At 46.2% G+C, this 19647-nt stretch overlaps 1 protein-coding gene across 6 annotated transcripts in view; it reads right to left on the bottom strand.

The window, feature by feature from the left end:
- Window positions 1-19647, bottom strand: part of Slc9a8 (solute carrier family 9 member A8) — a 63132-nt gene that overhangs the window by 25694 nt on the left and 17791 nt on the right. For 5 of the 6 annotated variants that reach the window (XM_074074964.1, XM_074074961.1, XM_074074962.1 and 2 more), the window contains 4 exons: window positions 15397-15480; window positions 11383-11484; window positions 10392-10426; window positions 5592-5735 (listed from right to left, as the gene is read on the bottom strand). In XM_074074964.1, coding sequence (XP_073931065.1) covers window positions 5592-5735; window positions 10392-10426; window positions 11383-11484; window positions 15397-15480 — 365 coding nt within the window. The remainder of the gene's footprint in view (window positions 1-5591; window positions 5736-10391; window positions 10427-11382; window positions 11485-15396; window positions 15481-19647) is intronic. The other variant, XM_074074963.1, reaches the window with a different exon arrangement.

The following is a 19647-nucleotide window of genomic DNA, read 5'->3' as shown; positions in this document are numbered from 1 at the left end:
GCAATGTGAGCTGGGTTTCCACCTAGGATAAAGAACAGGTCAGAAGAACGAAATGTTATCATTCGCTGGTAAATGGATGGAATTGGAGAACATCATTCTGAGTGAGGTTAGCCTGGCCCAAAAGACCAAAAATCGTATGTTCTCCCTCATATGTGGACATTAGATCAAGGGCAAACACAACAAGGGGACTGGACTATGAGCACATGAAAAAAGCGAGAGCACACAAGGAAGGGAGGATAGGTAAGACACCTAAAAAATTAGCTAGCATTTGTTGCCCTTAACGCAGAGAAACTAAAGCAGATACCTTAAAAGCAACTGAGGCCAATAGGAAAAGGGGAACAGGAACTAGAGAAAAGGTTAGATCAAAAAGAATTAAACTAGAAGGTAACACCCATGCACAGGAAATCAATGTGAGTCAATGCCCTGTATAGCTATCCTTATCTCAACCAGCAAAAACCCTTGTTCCTTCCTATTATTGCTTATACTCTCTCTACAACAAAATTAGAAATAAGGGCAAAATAGTTTCTGCTGGGTATTGAGGGGGTGGGGGGGAGAGGGAGGGGGCGGAGTGGGTGGTAAGGGAGGGGGTGGGGCAGGGGGGAGAAATGAACCAAGCCTTGTATGCACATATGAATAATTAAAAAAAAAAAAGAAAGAACAGATCAGCCAGGAATTAGTAGCTCACACTTACAATGTCAACTACTCAGGAGGCAGCAATTAGGAGGATCGGTGTTTAAACCAGCCCCAGCAAACAGTTCTTGAGACCCTAATCTCAAAAATACCCAACATGAAAAGGGACTGAAGGAGTGGCTAAAGTGGTAGAGCACCTGCCTAGCAAGGAGAGTCCCTGAGTTCAAATCCCAGTACCACCAGGAAAAAAAAAAAAAAAAAAGCAGAGGTCATCAGGTGAAGAGGAAAGCAAGCTGGCAGAGAGCCCAGGCCCATGGAGCACTCTGTAGGAAGGATCAAGGGCACGGATCAGTGTCATTAAAAACATGACAATGGGATCTGGTGGGTAGAGGAGAGGACAGTGGCAGGAGATGGGTAGGAGCAGCAGGTTGTGGCAGGGCCGGTGAAAGGCCCTGTTGGTATTTCACCCTGAGGATGGGTTGTCAATGTGAAGTGTTCACCATAAAACCTGAAACTAAATCTTTGGCAAGAAATCAGGTTGGAATGGAGATGCCCAGAAACAAAATGTCTGAGGTTCCAGGATAAGAGGAAGAACTTGGAGATAGTGAGGAGGAGGAACTGAAAGAACTTTCACTCTAATAGCAAAGTAAAATGTCAGAAGCCTTCAATTCAATTGTTGGTTTTTTCCCCAAAGGGAAAAGCTCCATGCCATGAACTGGGGCTGTTCTCATTAAATATCAGCCTCTCGAATCCCTTCACTCCCCACCACCCCCAACACACACTTGTCCTCCAAGAGCCAGGCCCCCAGATCTCTCTATGGACATCAGGATCTTCCTGCAGACCAGCACTCAGCAGCCTGGGTGAGCCCTTTAAAAGGCACAGCTGAGGGGTTACCACCCTGCCTAACATTCCTCAGCAGTTACACAATGCTTTTAGAAGCCCATTGTTCTCAGTATGACTAGGTTTTTCTGACCTCCCTGAGCACATCTCCTCTCCATTTATGGTGGCCCATCCTGTAACTGGCACTTCCCTGGGGAAGGTCATCCTCCCCTTCCCCAACCCCAGCTAAGGTCCCCACTTGTCCCTCAGGACCCAAGGTCAATGCCACTGGCACAGGACACCTGCCTTGCCCCTCCATACAGGCCAGGCCATTTATAGGTCCACATGGGTCGGACTTCTTCACAGTGTGTGAAAACTGCAGTGAGTCTCCATGAGGACCAAGCCTGTGTCCACCTGTTCACTGACATAGATCAAGGGCGCACAGCTTAGCTCAGCACACAAAAGACACACAAAACATTTTTGCTGAACTTGTGAGTAAAACTGAGAATGGCCAGTTACAACGTTCAGCATGATTACTGACACTCACTTGAGAGGAGAGTGATCCCTGATAAAGGGCTGCTTGTCACATGATCCAGGAGTCCTGCCCTGGACACTCACCGCACAGAATGAGAGGCCTTGCAAAAAAGAAATTTGTCCTCCCTCAGGCTCTCCTGAGCATACCATCTCCTTACCCCTTCTGTCCATGCAAGTCACCAACAAGGTCTCTCATTGGAGAAGTGCTTTTGAAGGCCATGACCACCCAGTTTTCCACATGGACCCAGACCATGTGCACACGCACTGCTGCTCCCACCCTCTTCGCCCCTGGCCAAGCCAGGCTGAGCCCACTGCTTTCTTTTTATACTGAGAAGGCAGAGGGTCAAAGATAACTAGACTGAGGGCTGGCCAATGGTTTCTGAACTCCAGATAAATGAAAGGTGACTTCAGGCTCCTCCTGGCCTAGCAGTTTGTGCATGTCATCTCTCATGGCCATGCCTCTCACACAAGGCACAGGACAATGCTACTTGAGGGTCCATTCATGCACTTAAGCAGTAACTGGAGAAAGCAAAAGGCTTCCTCCACAGCAATTAGTATAATAATACATTGTCATAGTAACGAATTAAAGCTAAAAGTAATTTTAAGTTATCGAAGAAACAGAAGATGCCCTGCTTTCTGGCACTTGTGAAGGTGACATTTTAAAAGGGGTCATCAATTCACACATTTGGTTGCCAAGGTGAAGGTGTCAGATCACTTTGGAAATGAGCGTTTATGAAGTATCCCTCTTAGCAACAAGATGCGATTCCACCTTGTAAGCCAGAAAAGGTGACAACAGCTCCCAGAAGCTGAGGTTTTGGTAGTCAAACAACAATGAAAAGGGGACAGGTCTACCATGCCCCCTCCTCCTGCTTCTGTCTCAGCACTCCCATCAGACTTCAAGACCTGGCCCGTAAGACACTGTGACTGAGAAGCCTCCTGGGATCCTTTCCATCCACCATGTCTCCCTCACTTGTCTAAGAGTAGTTTTTGCTGACAGTTTATCACATTCAACTGGTCTCTGAGCATTGTCTGGCACACAGAAGGCCCCAGCCAAAGGCAGCGAGAGGCCAGACGACAGGCTGTCAGCACCTCTGCAGACCATGAAATTGTGTCTCCTTAGCCAGCCTGTATCTCCACAGTAGTGAGGATGGAGGAAGAGGAGGCTGGAAACTCCACATGCACGCAGTCCACAGATCATCTGTGGAAAGGGCCATTATGGTGACCTTGGCCTTCGAAGGCACTTGCCAGTGAGAACCTTTCTCCACACACAGTGGTGCATCTTCTCTCAATTTTTCAAGTGTCCCCTAATCTTTGGCCTTTCTGCAGCAAAGAGACCTGGGAAGTCTGGAAAAGGCCCTATCTGTGATGAATTTCTTTTTCTTTAAATAAATCAGGCACAAAGCAATTGAATTTAGCTCCCAATGTATAAAAATAACTCATGATGTCGCCTCCATGTTGGGCAAAATTTCTTATCACAAATGTTCAATAGATGTACCAGGATATGAGATGTAAGTAAAACTCAGAAAGCTAAGCAGCTTTCAGAATATATCTTAGATAAGAAAAACGTCATCCGATTTTTAAAGGTCTTGCAGTATGATACATGATAATTTTATAATGAAGCTAAAGAAATTTCTATCAAGAGAAACCTTTACAGCCAGTAAGAGGGTGGGCACCAGTAGCTCACACCTGTAATCCTAGTTACTCAGGAGGCAGAGATCAAGAGGATCGTGGTTCAAAGCCAGCCTGGGCAAATAGTGTCCGAGACCCTACCTCAAAAAAACCCATCACAAAAAAGGGCTGGTAGTGACTCAAAGTATAGACCTTGAGTTCAAACCCCAGCATCACCAAATAAATAAATAAAGCCAGTAAGAGGGAATTGGTTAAATATACCATAGCAAATCCAAAGAAAGCAGCAATCTGTAAAATTACGCTATAGAAGATTATTTTATTAACTCTGTTCAAAGGGAAAGTGGTAATATAGCATTTGGGGTACAAGTCCATTGAAATAAGATATATATATATATATATATATATATAGTTGCACCAAATTCTTATCTTAGGATAGTAAAGATATATACAGTTTTTCTTTCTTTTCTTTTTTTTTGGGGGGGCTGTACTGGGGCTTGAACTCAGGGTCTCACACTTGCTAGGCAGGTGCTCTACCACTTGAGCTACTCGGCCAGCCATGCTTTGCAATCCTCCTTATCTCTGCCTCCCAAGTAGCTAGGATTACATGTGTGAGCTACCATTGTGCCCAGCCTTTTCTTTCTTTTTTGCTTAAATATTTTCTAAATTTTATATGAGGAGTATATGTATTACCTTTAGAAAAACAGAAATATTCTAAAGTTTGGGTTTCTTTTTTGGTGGTCTGAGCTCAGGGCCTTGCACTTGGCCAGGCAGGCAATTTATTACTTGAGTCACACCCCTACTCCTGTTTTGTTTTAGTTATTTTTCAGATAGGGTCTTGAGCCTCAATCCTCCTATCTCTTCTGCTGAGATTACAGGTTTATACCACCACTCCTTGCTTATTTGTTGAGAAGAATTTTGCTAACTTTTTGCCTGGACTGGGCTCCAACCAAGATCCTGAGCTTTGCCTCTGGAGTAGATGGGATTACAGACATCAGCTTCTGTGCCTGACTGGGTTTCATTTTTTTAGGTCTGGGGAGTACTTCTTGCAATTAAACAGTACTTGGTAAGCTCTGCCTACAGAGACATGGCCAAAATAGGGAAAAAGCGGAGTGACCCAGTGAGAGGAGCTGGGGAGGAAGGGTGTGGCACTTACGGAGTCAGGTATCTCTCAAGTGGGGTCCTATGTAAGCATTCAGTCCTCAGTCCAAGCCTGGGCTGAGGCACTGCCACCTCACTTTACGGCTGAGGAGCAATAGCTCAGAGAGGCAGCTGTTGCCCTGGAGCCATACAGCTGAGAACGTCAGTAGGACTTGAACCCAGCTCAGCCTGACTTCAAAGTCTGGGCTCTAGGCACAGCAGAACACTATTTTATTCCAATATAAGAATTCTGGCATTTTTATTATTCATCTTTAATTTCTCAGATCTTAGCAGGGCATTTGAAGAAGATTTGCGGCTTCCAATATGGCTTTTGCAAATAGCATCTTCAGGCGATTAGTATTCTACTATTTTACAGCTGTGCACCAGCTAGGAAGTGGAAGAGTAAGGCCTGCCCATGCTCTTTCTTTTTGCCATGTAGGGATGGAACCCAGGGCCTCACACATGCTCGACCACTGCTCTACCACTGAGCTATACCCTGCACTGTGTTTCCTGCTTTTGTCTTTAACAATGCTGCCCCAACAAGGACTCCTCGGTGGGTGCTGTAGCATCAACTGGGGAAAGAATTAAGAACACAGAACTCGCCCAGGCCAATTGCATATGACAAGCAGCTGGAGGGATGCTGAGGCAAAGACAACTGGGAAACACAGCTATAAGAAGGTATAACAAGAGAGGCGAGCCTTCCTCTCCTCACCCTGTCCAACATGGTCTGGTGGCACAGTGGGCTGGCTTGTCAGTGCAGGGAAGGCAGCAGTGAGCCAGCGCAGAGGATGAGCCACTGCCCAGGCAGCATTCCTGGAGCTCTGGCTCTCACCCCCACTTACTTGGTCAGGACAATGGAGACTGCGTCATTGAGAATACTTTCTCCAAACACCAGCATGTTGAGCACTGGGTCCACGTGCAGTGCATTGAAAATTGCAATGGTGGCCACTGGGTCCACGGCAGATATCAGGGAGCCAAATGCAAAACTGGAAGGAGAGAAAGGCAGGGCAGCATGTGTGATGTGTACAGCTTGCGCTGCCATAGCTGTAAAGCACGCCAGTCGACTACCGTGCTCCCCAACAGGCTGGCGGCTGAAGCAATTCCCCATGGATCTATTGCCCAACAGGAAAGGCCTACTCTAGGAGTTGCTATGCACAATCTATTTCCCACCGGCAGCACCAAGAATACTTTGACCAATGATGGATGGAAGACTTTTGCCTCAATACACCACACACTTGCCAGCCTTCTTAGAGCAGTTGAAGTTCAACAGCCTTTGAACTGCTGGGTCTGACCTCTGCTCTGCCCTCTGCCACCAGGCTGTCAGAGTGCCACCTGCAACTAACCCCAGATTTGCAACACCTAAAGAAGTGCCAAAAGTCAGAAGCATCTCCTGCATGTCTCAGGGCATGAGTGTCAAGGACAGGAGGCACTAGCACCAGCTGGCTCCCAGCCAGGCCCTCGGGCCTCTCCAATCACCTCCAACAAGCACGGGCCGGCTGCCTACTGCTTCACCCCGCGGCTAAGCCTAATAGCAGACATCTCTATGCACTTTCCACGTGCCAGGCTCTGGCCCACGCTTTACACAGTACCTCAGTCACCCACGCAGCTTGTGGAGACAGCACGGCTGCTGCCCTCATTCACAGTCTGTCAGCTAACAGGTGGCAGACAGATAGACAGTTATCTGTCTCAGAGCTAGTGCTCCTGCCCACTAGGGTGAATCTGGTAACAGCCAGAGACTAAGCCAAACTTAGAGAATGGCAAGTGCGACACGTGAAAGCAATGAGGTGACCTGAGAAAGAATAACCTGGTGGAGGGAAATGTGTGTGGGCTCATTTGAGAGGTCAGGAAAGATCTCTCTGAAGAGATGACACATATTTGAGTGAGGGCCTACATGACAAGCAGCAGCACTGGGAATACAACAGTGGTGACAGCCAGTGTTCCTGAGGTAGGAGCAAGCTTGGCTGCCTGAAAAACAAAATGAAGGTGCTTGGGGCAGGGTGGGATGGGCACACGTTAGGAGACATTGGAGGCCTATTTGCTAAGCAGACGCAGATCGCCTGTGGGCCTGTGGGCCACAAGAAGGCTCTGAGTGATTTATTTCAGGCTCCTGTTGCCTTCTCTAAGTCAGTGGACTTGGCAGGCCTCCTGTCAACTGCTGTGCCAGCTACTTTCTGCCTCAGCAGAAGGGTCAAACCTGGCCCCTTCCACCTCATGGGCAAACATGAAGCTTCAGAACACAGCATCAGTCAGAAGCCAGAGGATATCCTGGCCTGTGGCAGAGAGTGGGTCCGACAACTCAGCTGTACCAAGCAGCACTGGGAGAGAAGACCTGGCCAGAGGAAGGGCCTGCTGCCTACTCAGCCACACTTCCCTTCACAGATTGGTAATGCGACCTTGGGTTTCCATGGCAGCTCCCTAGTGAGTGGTGGACATGAGCAAGGTCCCACTGGATGGCCTCCTTTCAGACCTCAGTCCCAGACCCTGCCTGTCCTTTGTCGCAACTATACACATGTCAACTCCGGGGTAGACACTGTTTTTGCCATGGGTATCTCCTCAGGACCTCTGCAGAGCCCAGCCTGAGACACTGCAGGAGGGAAAGAGAAGAACAGGCTGGGAAGGGGAGAGAGGTAAGGAGTGGGAATCTCTGTTTGGTTGGCATGGTCCTCGGGTGCCACACTGCAACCCAGACCCAGAGCTGGCCTTGCCTTCATTCTCACCCTCGTTACCCACAGCAATGTCACAAAGGGTCATGAGGGAAGAACAACACCTCAACAGTGCATCCTCAAGGGGCAGGAGGATGCAGGTGGACTGCAGATTGCAGGCCTCTCCTTCACTCCTAGGCAGAGTGCAGTGGGCAGACAGCCACGGTTCTTCCAACATGGCACTCACACCCCGCTGCTCTTGGGAACAGCACCCCAATTTTCTCTGGGGCCAGTTCCTCCTACTCTCCATCCTTGTCTTCACGTGGGGCTCTACTCATGAGCTCAGGGCCCAATCTTGGGCAGTAAGGGACCTCACCCATGCTGTATCAGGTCATTGGGAATAGGCTGGCCCGGCAAGGAGGGCTGAGGTGAGGTGAAGTGAGCTGGGGCCTTCAATGCTGCCTCCTGGAGCAACGGCTGGGCTGAGCCCCAGTAAACACCATGGGCCTCTCAGGGTGACACCACGGCCCTGGGGGCAATTCAGTCATTTTTTTGCTTATACTGGTTTGTGTTTGGTTTGAGCTATACTGAAAGAAGCCTGGCTAAAGTACTTTGTCACAGTTGCTGTGCCGTCCTGGGGCAGAAATCAAAGATCAGGAACCATAAGGGAACTGATGGCCTGGACAGAGGGCTGGCTGGAGAAGCACATGCTAGAGTACATACAGCAGAATGGTGATCCAGGAGGCAGCAGAGGGCATTCACTGAGTGGCGTCTCACCCTGTCTATTGCCTGAAACTTTTCATAACACTGAGTGGGAGGGAATGCTTTGTGTAAATTATACAACACATTTAGCTCTGGCTGGGATCTAGGGCAGAGTGTTTCTGACTGTGAACAGGAAAGGCCTGACGTGTGAACGTCCCAAGTCCTTGAGAAGCCTGTGTTTCAAGTCATTTGCTGGCCAGCAGGGGCTCCACCTCGTATCTTCATGAAGCAGTCTCTTAAAAGACCAGCAGCCACAGGTTCCACTTGAAAACCTGCTAGCTTTATTCCATCACCTCAAAAGCTAGTGACACCAGCACATTGATGACCTGCTGGCATTCAGGGTACCCTCTCTCCAGTATAGTATCACTACAGCAAAGCCTGTGCCACAGGGTTGTGTCTGTGTTTTCTACAGTGCACAGCTGATACAAGGTAGTCTGGTTCTCATATTTGGCCTGCACAATATTTTTGAAAAATGGTGTAAGTGGTCAACATTTAAAAACTAGAAAATTTCCTATAAACATCTAGAAAGCTGGGCTCTTAAAAAATTTTTAAAAATTCCAAGTATCTTGCAATGGTGGGCCACATGTCCACATGGCAATTAGGAGGGGCAGCTGAGGAGCACTGACCCCTTCAGACAGGCACGCTTGCCTGTGGCCACTGTTCCACCAGGGCCCTACACCTGGCAACCTCCTTCTGGTCAGGGCTCTGCTGCCCTGTTGCTGTGAGGGTCTGCAGCCACAGCAGGCCCATCCAAGGGGACAGTCTCTTTCTAACAGGAAGGAAGCAACGGCACAGAGTGAGATAAATACCGCCCTGATCTCCTGACCTCCCCCACTCTTTGATGGCAATTCTTCCACCAGAATTTCCCAGCCCTGCTTCAATCAATTTTACAAAACATACCCAGCACCAGCTGCACCTCTAGCTTAGTTGCCCCCCAAACAGGCTGAAGTTTGGAAGCTGTGACACCTTCCTTTACGTCGATGGGGTTGCAGGCATTTCTTTTCACTCACAGAACACCTCGGAAACACCAGGACCAGCTCTGCCTGGTCTCTAGTTCCCATGGACTAGAAATGTGACTTTGGCTACTTATTTATACAACAAAGCTTTTTCACAACAAGACTTCCAAAATTCATGTCTCAGGCAGGGGTGGGGGATGGCTGGGATGGGAATGGGCTCAGGCTTGCTTCCCATGGAAAGGGCTAAGGTTCTAGTCCCAAAGTGCTAGGCTGCTACACAGAACACTGGAGACTGAGGCGTGAGAAAAGAGATCAAAGTCAGCCTAGGCTGCATAAGGAGACCCTGGCTCAAAAAAAAAAAAAGGGCAAAACAAAAGCAACAAACAAGCCAGGAACTGGTGGCTCACACCTATAATCCTAGCTACTCAGGAGGCAGAGAGCAGGAGGATCAAGTTTCAAAGCCAACCCGAGGCAAACAGCTCAAGAGACCCTATCTCAAAAATATCCAACACAAAAAAGGGCTGGCGGACTGGCTCAAGCAGTAGAGTGCCTGTCTAACAAGCATGAGGCCCTGAGTTCAAACCCAACTACCCTGCAGGATGGACCTGGGACATACGTTAACACTTGGCTCCTCAGCCATGCCACGAGGCCACACCAGGCATTGAAGGTGGACGCAGGAGCACCAGCAAGGCTGCACACTCTTGGACTTCCCAGAGAGGGAACACCAGGCTGCACTGGGCTTGGGCCCTTTACAACCCTAGACGTGGTACTTTCTGAGACAGCTGCCCAAGCTGCTTCTCACTGAGCATTCAGAAAGTTCCCAGACTGGCTCCTAGACAGCAGCACATGGCCAGTGATCACCTGCGCGGCTTCAGATCTAGAGGCCACACCCGCAGGGCCCAGGGACCTTCTCTCCTCACTCCCCACCCCAAGCCCCCATCTGTCAAGAGAAGACTTAGAAATCTGTTGAAGCTGATGCTCAATAAAAAGGACCGGGTGCAGTGTATGTGGTGTGTATATGGGTGGAGTTATTCCCTCCGAACCTTAAGTGGAATTAACCTTTTCAAATCAGCAATGCTCTGACTAGGGATCTTCAAAAGTCCTTGGTATAATTTTGATTCATTTCAGAGACAAATTAATTTAGAACAGATTCTACAGCAGAAACATGGGCAAGCATGGGGGGGGGCGGGGAACAGGAGGGGGACCACACCCAGGAAGTAATGTGGAGAAAAGGTCCCCAGCTGACAGCAGTCCCATGGGCATTACAGTGTGAAAGATTTACCTGTCTGTCATGTTGAGTTTAGAGATTACATCAGCCTGTAAAATAAAACACACAAACACACAGACACAAAAACAATCCCTGGAGAACAGCCACGAAGATTAAAATGTCCATTAGTCCTTCACTACCAACTAATGAGGACATGTAATCTTCAGTTCCCAAACCACTGGAAAACTCAAGGCAACACCTGAGTTTTCGAGTTAGCATGCATTTGGCCATGATCCGGTCAGGTAAGGAGCAGAATGCTCCATTGTTCAAGCCCAGTGACTGCAGTCTCTTCTCCAAAGTGTATTCCCCTTTGACACTAGAGGCTAAGCAATGAATAAAGATTCATTCATGACAGAGATCTGTTCTGGTGCTGTCAAGGCAGCACTAAGGGTTAAAGCCAGGCAGAATGGGCTCCGGCTATTGAGAGAAGAAAGCAGCCAACACACAAAGAAAAATCTGCCCATCACCTGGATACCTGATGTCAACCTGGCTTTTAGCACCAGGGCAGGCGAACTTTCTGCAACTGACAATACAGTAAAAGAGTGGGCCAGGCATGGACATGCAAGATCCAAATCTAGACTCCACCTTCCTAGGTTTAGTCTAAGTTAATGCAAATTTACCAAAGCCCAAAGGCAGAGCACCCTGCTGGTGCCACTGCAAAGTGCTTTCTCACGGTGGAAAACCCAGAATATCTAATTCTACAGGTGGACAACCTGGAACTGGGCAAACACTTTCAAAAACACCTTTGATTTAAAATGCAAATTTGTATTAAAGAACAACCTTTAACTCCAATTTGGTCTGCCCAACAACACAAGTGACCAGCGATGGTTTGAAAGTTGCGGTGTGTATGCTCTCCGTTGTTTTTAGGTCTTCCCACTTAAGCCAGGATTGGTTTTCAAATAAAATGAAATGTTTGTGGGATTGGGGAGAAGATTCACTCAGTTCCAGGTACCAAAGTCCTCAGGGACACAAGAGATCTTCAGTCTTTGAAAGACATTTTCCTTACCTGACCCAGGAAATAAATTCCTCCACCTACTACAAAAGCAGAGATGGCTGTACCAAAAACAGCAAACAGAGTGATGGACCCGATATTCTGAAAGAAGTTACCCTGTAGAAAAGAGCAGATAGCAAAGACAATGAGAGGAGTGGCCCGTCAGCTGATCCTCACAAAGGGTAGGGCACTGTGGCTTGCTGGAGGCCTGAGTGTTCCTCCACCCCACACCTACTCACCCAGACCACTGTAATCGCTTCCCACCTGTCTCCTTAGGGTCCCAGCCCTTTCCCTTCTCTCTCTAATGCTCCCAAAATGTATTTTGCAAAATACAAACCTACCAATGTTGGAAATACAGGTAACATCCCACCCTGGCTGGACCCTGGGAAGGTCTCAGCTCATCTGACACCATGCTGCTCATTCTTCGAGTTCCAGTCACATGGGCACATCATGGTCCCTCTCTGCACAGAGAACTTTTATCATCCTAAGACCTACAGCCACTTCCACTCTTCCCTGGTCCCAAAGCCAGCAACCAGGTGGGGTTCTACTCTGTGCTCTCACACCACAGCTGTAGCTCTACATATTAGAAGACAATGACACCCGCCTTTCCCATGAGGGAAAGGCTCACTGGGGACAATGGCATTGTTTCTGCACAACAGCCACTGACACAGTGCCTGTCAGATGGAAGATGCTAATGCCCAGCTACTGAAGGAATCACCTGTGTTTCATAAACAAGGTCCAAAAATCTACACAGTTATGGTTTTTCATTTAATTAAGAAATAGTGCCATATTATAAGAATAACAAGACAGCCTGGCACAATGGCTCATGCCTGTAATCCTTGGGAGGTTGAGATTGTAAAGATCCAGGTTAGAGGTCAGCCTGGGCAAATAGTTAATGAGACACTGCTCCCCCCTCCACGCCATCTCCAAAATAACCAGAGCAAAATGGACTGCAGGTATGACTCAAGTGGTTGAGTGCCTGCTTTGCAACATGAAACCCTGAGTTCAAATCTCAGTCCCACCAAAAAAAAAAAGAAAGAAAAAAGAAAAATCAAGATAGTAGGTCATATTACCAGAAACTCCTTTTTGCTGTCCAGATCTTTTAAAGGATTACATCTCACTCAATGGGTACCCTCAAATAATATGACAGATACAATGTTTCCTTCCATGTATCCTTCACACTATTTAAGAGAAAACATCTGAATCCCAGAGGCATGAAAACACCTTCCAAATTTCCACAGTATTAAGGAAATAGTCTGCTGGTTAGAATCCTGTGGACTCCCCTTAGGAACCATCACCAAAGGACCTAGATAACCCTGGATTGTTGGTGTGGATGAGAATCCTGTGTTTTGCTCAGAAATTGTCAGGCCACAGACACCAGGAGCCACTGGGTCAAAGCTCACTTCAAACGAGTGTCCTGAGTGCCACACACTGTCCCACAGAGCACGTCGCAAGTCCCCTCAGGAAGCTGCACTGCAAAGTGGCTGGCCACCAACATGTGAAAGAACTTATCTGGCAGCCTGTGGTCTCTCATTCGATCCTGTGTTTGGTTTATCAATCTCTAGTGCGCGGTTGAAAATAACTCGAGGCAAACACAGTGATTTGTTTTTCTAAACAAAGAACTTTCATCTAGTGAGTTTTCTCTGCAAAAACTGCTTTATTTTTTATTTTAAAAACAGACTTGACTAATCACTCTTGGTCTGTTTATAGGGATCAAATTCTGATATGATTTACATAGTTGGCTAATATTACTCTGGATACTGAAAATTTACCCAAATTCACGTCACCCTGCTAAAAGACTTATCCCTCTGCTATATAAAGTTGATTTATCTGCTTCTCTCTGACATAATTAACAGGACTAGTAGTTCATGTCAACTGATAATTTTTTTTTGTTTTTTTGTGGGACTGGCGTTTGAATTCAAGGCTTTGCATTTGCAAAGCAGGTGCTCTACTACTTGAGTCACTCCTCCAGTCCATTTTCCTCTGGTTATTTTGGAAATGGGGTCTCCAGAACTATTTGTTAGGCTGGCCTCTGCTCTCGATCCTCCCGATCTCAGCCTCTAAGTAGCTAGGATTGCAGGTACGAGTCACTGGCACCTGGCCAAGCTGATGATAATCTTATGTGTTCCAAGTGCAAACTTACATTGGTAAATACAGCAATACTGAAATGAAACACTCAAGGTCAATCCTGACTTCTTGGAGGCAGGGAGTGGACAACAGCTTCTGCACTGGAATTCCCAACACATAAATCCCTTTCATGAAACTCACATTTCCTGATGGAAAGTCATTCTCAAAGGAGTGTTTTTCTAAGAAACTACAATCTTCCTCAATTTTGAACAAGTTTATCTTCCCACCTTCAGAAAAAAATTAGGAAGTAAAAACTTTACAGTTCTAACATTCAAAATGACATGTTCTCAAATCAAAATGAAACCAGTTTCCTCGGTACTGTTCTGAAATATTTTCATACTCTGCTCACAGTTCTTTGCAGAGGCATTGACCCTCAAGTTCTCTTTGTTTCCTTGCATTTAGTAATTCTCTGATGTTGGTAATGGGTCAGAAGACTGGGATCTTTTTTCCACATTAACCTTGCTTTTTCCTTTTTCCTTGGATGAACGCAACTTTTTAAAAAATCTACACTGAACATGTTAGGCTATTTTTGGTAGAAATAAAAGGTTTGATGTGTATGTTTTTACCGAAGCCGTCTGGATGACTTCAACTATTTAGTGCTATCATCGTTGCTCTAATGGTAACATTAACAAGTACCAGATAAAACAACAGGGTCGTCATCAGCAGCAAGCTGCGAGTATTCATTCGTCTAGGTAAATCTCCAAGCAACATAGGAAGTATGGTTTGGAGTTTTTGAGGTTTTGTTTTTAATTTTTATCTACCCCCAGGAGCCTGTAGGGGGCACCACATGATCAGACCCTTAGTCCTCTCGGCATCACGATTTCAAAAAATCACATTCACAAAATATCAAGACCTATTGTTACTTTTAAGTTAAATCAATTTATTTCAAAAGTGAAATGCCTCTCTATTTAAAGAACACATGCATAGGAGGGAAACTGAAGGCACACACAAGCTGGCTTCAAAGCAGAAGCTCTGGCCTCGGCAGGAAGCTTGCCCCTGGGGCTGGTGGTAAAGACCAGTAATGCCAGGGAAAAGCAGAGCCTGCATGGGGCTCTGATGCTGCTGACCCTCCAACTAGGAGGCAGGAACGGGAAAAGCAACTGTGGGATGAATGAATGGCCAGAGGAATTAGAAGACAAGCTAGATGAGGCTGGGATCCTGGTCTGGTGAGGTGAAGCTGGGTCAGAGAGAGCTGGGAGATGTAGTGGGGACTATCCACTAAGCGGTGAAGCCAGGCAAGGCACAGAGAGGAGCTAAGGAGAGAGAGAGGCTCACAGGGTGAGTGAGAGAACCAAATGCCCGGAGCATGTGTCTCTGCTGTCCAGGACACAGTCTGTCCTCTTTTTTTTTTTTTCCTGCAGTACTGGGGTTTGAACTCAGAGCCTCACTCTTGCTAGGTAGGCACTCTACCACTTGAGCCACTCTGCCAGTCCCACTTTTTTTTTTTTTAAATGTTGGGTATTTTTGAGATATAATCTTGCAACTATTTGCCTGGGCTGGCTGTGAATCTCAATCATCCTGATCTCTTCCTTCTAAGTAGCTAAGATTACAGGTGTGAGCCACTGGCACCCAGAACAGTCTGTCCTCTTAACATGTCAGTCTGTGTTCAACAAGAGTCACTGTATCATCTGTGTGCCATTTAAAATCCCCTTGGCCATCTTCCCAGGCAAAGCAGTCTTTTGCAGAAATGCTGATAATAGGCCAAATCGCCTGAAGCCATTCAAGGAGCCAATCGATCATGTCTGCACCTCTCCAGAAGCTGGGCACTGAGATCCAGCTCCACTGCGCACCCAGGAAGGCACACAGCCCAGGGCAAAATTAACACCCAAGCTCTCAAGGAATGTGTCCCACAGATGTGAGAAGCCACCAGTCCAAAAGCACCAATGTGTGCCCAAGTCTCACCTTGTGTAGTGAATATCCAGACTCAAAGATGATCGGTGGGAGCAAGAGCAGGAAAAACATATTTGGACGGAATGTCTCTTCCTCCTGCAAATTTAACATACAACTAAGATATCAACTTATCGATGAAGAGCAGAAATAACTCTTATTTCTTCTTGCCCAGCAGAAATGCATGATGTTTAAATGACTATATGATAATAAAACCAAGGGGAGAGAGAGTGCAAAAACAAACAAAAACTTTACAGTGGTAAAATGCAGAACAAGCGATTTTAAAGGGTGACTGGCAAAAGAAATAGCACAATGAACTACTTCCAAATACAGTGGTATGCTTTTTATTCCTTATTAAGGAAATTAATTTTAATATAGTAAATTTCAATTCGGATACAAGAGTTTCAAAAATATATCCACAAATTGGGGCCTTTCAGGGAAATGGCCTGTAATACCAGCACTTGGGAGGCAGAGGCAGGACTGTGAGTTTGAGGGCATACATAGCAAGACCCTGCCGGTTGCAAACAAGCAAAACACAGCCCTGCCTTCTAAAGAGCCTTGCCTCTTTCTGCATGTTGTGTTCTGCAGGAACACATGGCCATGCTCCTCTGCCAGTCCCACTTGATGCCCTGTAACCTGGGAGGTGGCAATGAACCCTCACCAGGCTTTCAGACTAGAATATGAATTGACTTTATGAAAGGTGATCTAGACAACAGCTATCTTTGGGGGAAGAAATAGTGGAACCTTATTGTCTGTACTAACATATCTCTTTCCTTGTTGGTGGGATTTAGGGGAGATATGTATGGGCCTCAAGTCCAAAATGGCTACTGTAATCCTGACACTATTCAATGCTGCAAACTCAGGCCCTCTTCCTATCACTATTTCCATGTCACAATTGTAACAATTTGATTTCTGGTCAAAACTTGCATTCAAAAGAAAGACTACAAGTATTCTTTTTTTGTTCTTTTGACTATATGTATTCTTACAGATGTTCAGCTGTTTCCATAAGGACTGAAATAACATTTTAAATAGGCTCGGAATAGAAGCAAATGATGACTTCTGAAAATACCCTATTAAGTCTTAAAATAGCAGCACTACCCAGAGCTCATGACTCAGACTGAGCCACTGAAAAAGAAATGGGCTGCATACTATGCCTGGAGGGCAGCCTGTTCCCAGGACCCGCTCCGTGGGAGGTTGTACAGGTTCCTTCAGAGATTCGAACTAAGCCCTCTGGGAAAAGGGAGAAGCCACCTGTAGTAGGGATGCATGGCCACCCCCTCCCCTTCACGCCCTCCAGGAACCTCAGTGCCCTAACTTGGAGATGGAGTCTTTGCAGGCGTAGAATAAGGACTGTGGTAAAGTAGGGATGGACATGAGATGACACTGGTCTGGGGTGGGCCCTAAACCCAAAGCAAGTGTACTTGTAAGAGTCAGAAAAGGACACAGGGATTCATGGGGAAGATGCATGGAGGCAAAGGCAGATCTGGGAGCGATGCCTGCCACCTGAACCCTTTAGCAGCCAGAAGGTGAAGAAGACCGAAAGGGATCACAGTCCTGCCACTGCCTCCCAAGTGCTGGCATTAAGGCCATTTTCCTGAAAGGCTCAAATTCGTGGATATATTTTTGAAACTCTTGTATCCAAATTGAAATTTACTATATTAAAATTAATTTCCTTAATAAGGAATAAAAAGCATACAACTGTATTTGGAAGCAGCCCTTTTGACACTTTCTCAGCTTCTGGCCTCTAGACTGTGAGGGAAGAAATCTTCATGGATTTAAGCCACCCAGTGAGCGGCAGGAAGTTTGTCATGTGGCAAATATGCCACTTACAGAGAAGTGATGTCTCAGAAAGGTCCCAGCTCCTTTGGGCAGTGTCTCAGGTGATTTTAGGTGTGTCCAACACCACTGCCAAGCAGATTGAGATCAGCCCCCGTATTGTCCTTTTCAGTCCCACTAAGCCAAGGAGGACACCTTGCCTAGAGCTGTCATGGCCAGACCCTCTCTGTACTGTGCTCTTTTGGACACAGGCAGCAACTGAATCCCAGAGGCTTTGTTTTTATTACACTTATGTATAAAAACAATTTGGGAGCATGGGGTGTAGCTCAGTGTAGAACACACGCTTAGCATGCTCAGGGTGGTGAGTTTTATCTCCAGCACCAAACAAAACCAGCTAAACAACCAAACACATATATACATGGAAATGTCACAATGAAACCCAATCAAAAAACAAAAGGGCTAGTGGAGAGGCTCAAGGTATAGGCCCTGAGTTCAAGCCTCAGTACTGCAAAAAAATGAAATTCTGACACGTGTTACAACATGAATGAACCTGAACCTGGAAAACATTATGGTAATTAATAAGCCAGACAATGAAGGACAAACTGGCACAACCGTACTTATGCGGGGAACCATAGACAGAAAGTAGGTAGAAGTTAATTTACCTGGGCTGGGGGGAGGGGAGCAGAGAACTGTTTAAATAGGGACACAGTTTTTGTGATGATGAAAAGTTCTGGAACTAGAGTAATGATGGGTATATAACACTGAATACATTTAATGTCACAGAACGGTATGCTGGAAAAGGGCCACAATGACAAATTTGGTTATATATGTTTTATTATTAGATATTTTTAAAAACTTCTGAACATATAAACACATGAGAAAGCAAATTGATATAAAGAAAAATATTGGCTGGGGTGGAGCTCAGTGTACAGAGCCTACCTAGCATACGCAGGACCCTGGGTTCCATCACAGTACATAAAAAAAAAAAAAAATAGGGAGCTGATGACAGTGTAGATAGAAGGCAGACCCAGCAGGGCAGTTTGGGAACAGAACTTCACGGAAGAAAAGACCAGGCTCCATGGCTCCCTGTGTGCCTGGGGTTTCCCGACTGCTGTCCTACTTCCCACTCTGACTTCCCACAGGTGCCCGCTCCTCCAAGACACCTGCCCAGCTATCCACCCTAGGAACCTCACCTTGTCTAAGGTTAGCCGCTGGCTGCCAGGATGGCTCTTTCAGCATTTAATCCCATCCATCACCAACTCAGCTCAGCTGTCTACACTGCCAAATGCATTACTATCATTTTATGTTGGATAGTAACACCTCCTGGGAAATAAATTCACTAATCCTGCAGTATATAAAACAAAAACTAAAGGCAACCTCCTCTCCCCCTACGCTACTATCTAGAGCAGAGGTGGAAAAGACAAAGGTTTCCTAAGGCTGCACTGCACAACTTCACATAGGAGATGTCACTGTGGCAGCTGACCTGACTGCTGGCTGTGTGTTAAGACTTTCTGCTTTTCTAGAGAAGGCAGAAATTCACATTTTATGTGAAATCTCCAGAATTTTACATAAATTAATAATATTTAAAAATCAAACTAACAATATTTAACTGTTTTAAAAATCAATTCAAGCTGGTGGCTCACGCCTGTAATCCTAGCTGTTCAGGAGGCAGAGATCAGGAGGATTAGGATTCAAGGCCAGCCCAGCAAACAGCTCGAGAGTGGTGGAGGGGCTCAAGTGGTAGAGCTTCTGAGTTCAAACTCCAGTTCCACAAAACCAAAAGCAAAATCAAGTGGTAGAGCATCTGCCTAGCAAGCATGAATCCCTAAGTTCAAACCCTAGTACTGCCAATAAATAAATATCAATTCAAATTTTGGTCAATTAATTTTAACTTAAATAAAATGGGTCAGTGGGTGACGTGTGCACATCAGTCCAGAGGTAGAGGGCTTCCAGCATGTGGCCCTGGCCTTAGGAGGGACCCTGTCATGGCTCACTTTAACCAAGGTGCACCAGGTAGAGACAGTGTGTTCCTCCCGCCCCTTCCCTCTGTCCCTCTCCCATGAGGAGAGGTCCATAAATACCAGGCCTCAATACACACTTAGAATGCTTGTCACAGATAAAATATTTCCTGGATAATGTCATTTGTTTCTTGAATATTATTTTAAGTTTCAAATTGTGTTTCAGGATAGACTATAAAGCTCATTTTGCAAATTTTATAGTCAACAGTTTCTCAGGGAAGTTAATATGAGCACCTAGGCACTGTGTTACAGTAGGAGGGCTCCAATGTGGTAAGCTGAAACCACACAATTCCCTCAAAATTGACCTAATTTCCTCCACAAAATCAACTTTGTAACATACCCATTAATCTCTCTCTACTCAACATGGATGTTCAAGTTTAGGCTGAAATTTGTCCTTGTACCCAAGATAATGCTCCCATCCTGACAATCGCCAGGTAAACACAGGAAGTGGACAGTAGGTACAATCTGGGTG

Source organism: Castor canadensis, chromosome 5, assembly GCF_047511655.1.
Source record: "Castor canadensis chromosome 5, mCasCan1.hap1v2, whole genome shotgun sequence".
Lineage (NCBI taxonomy): Eukaryota > Metazoa > Chordata > Mammalia > Rodentia > Castoridae > Castor > Castor canadensis.
Note: the sequence above shows the minus strand (reverse complement) of the source record. Positions and strands in the feature narration are given on the sequence as shown.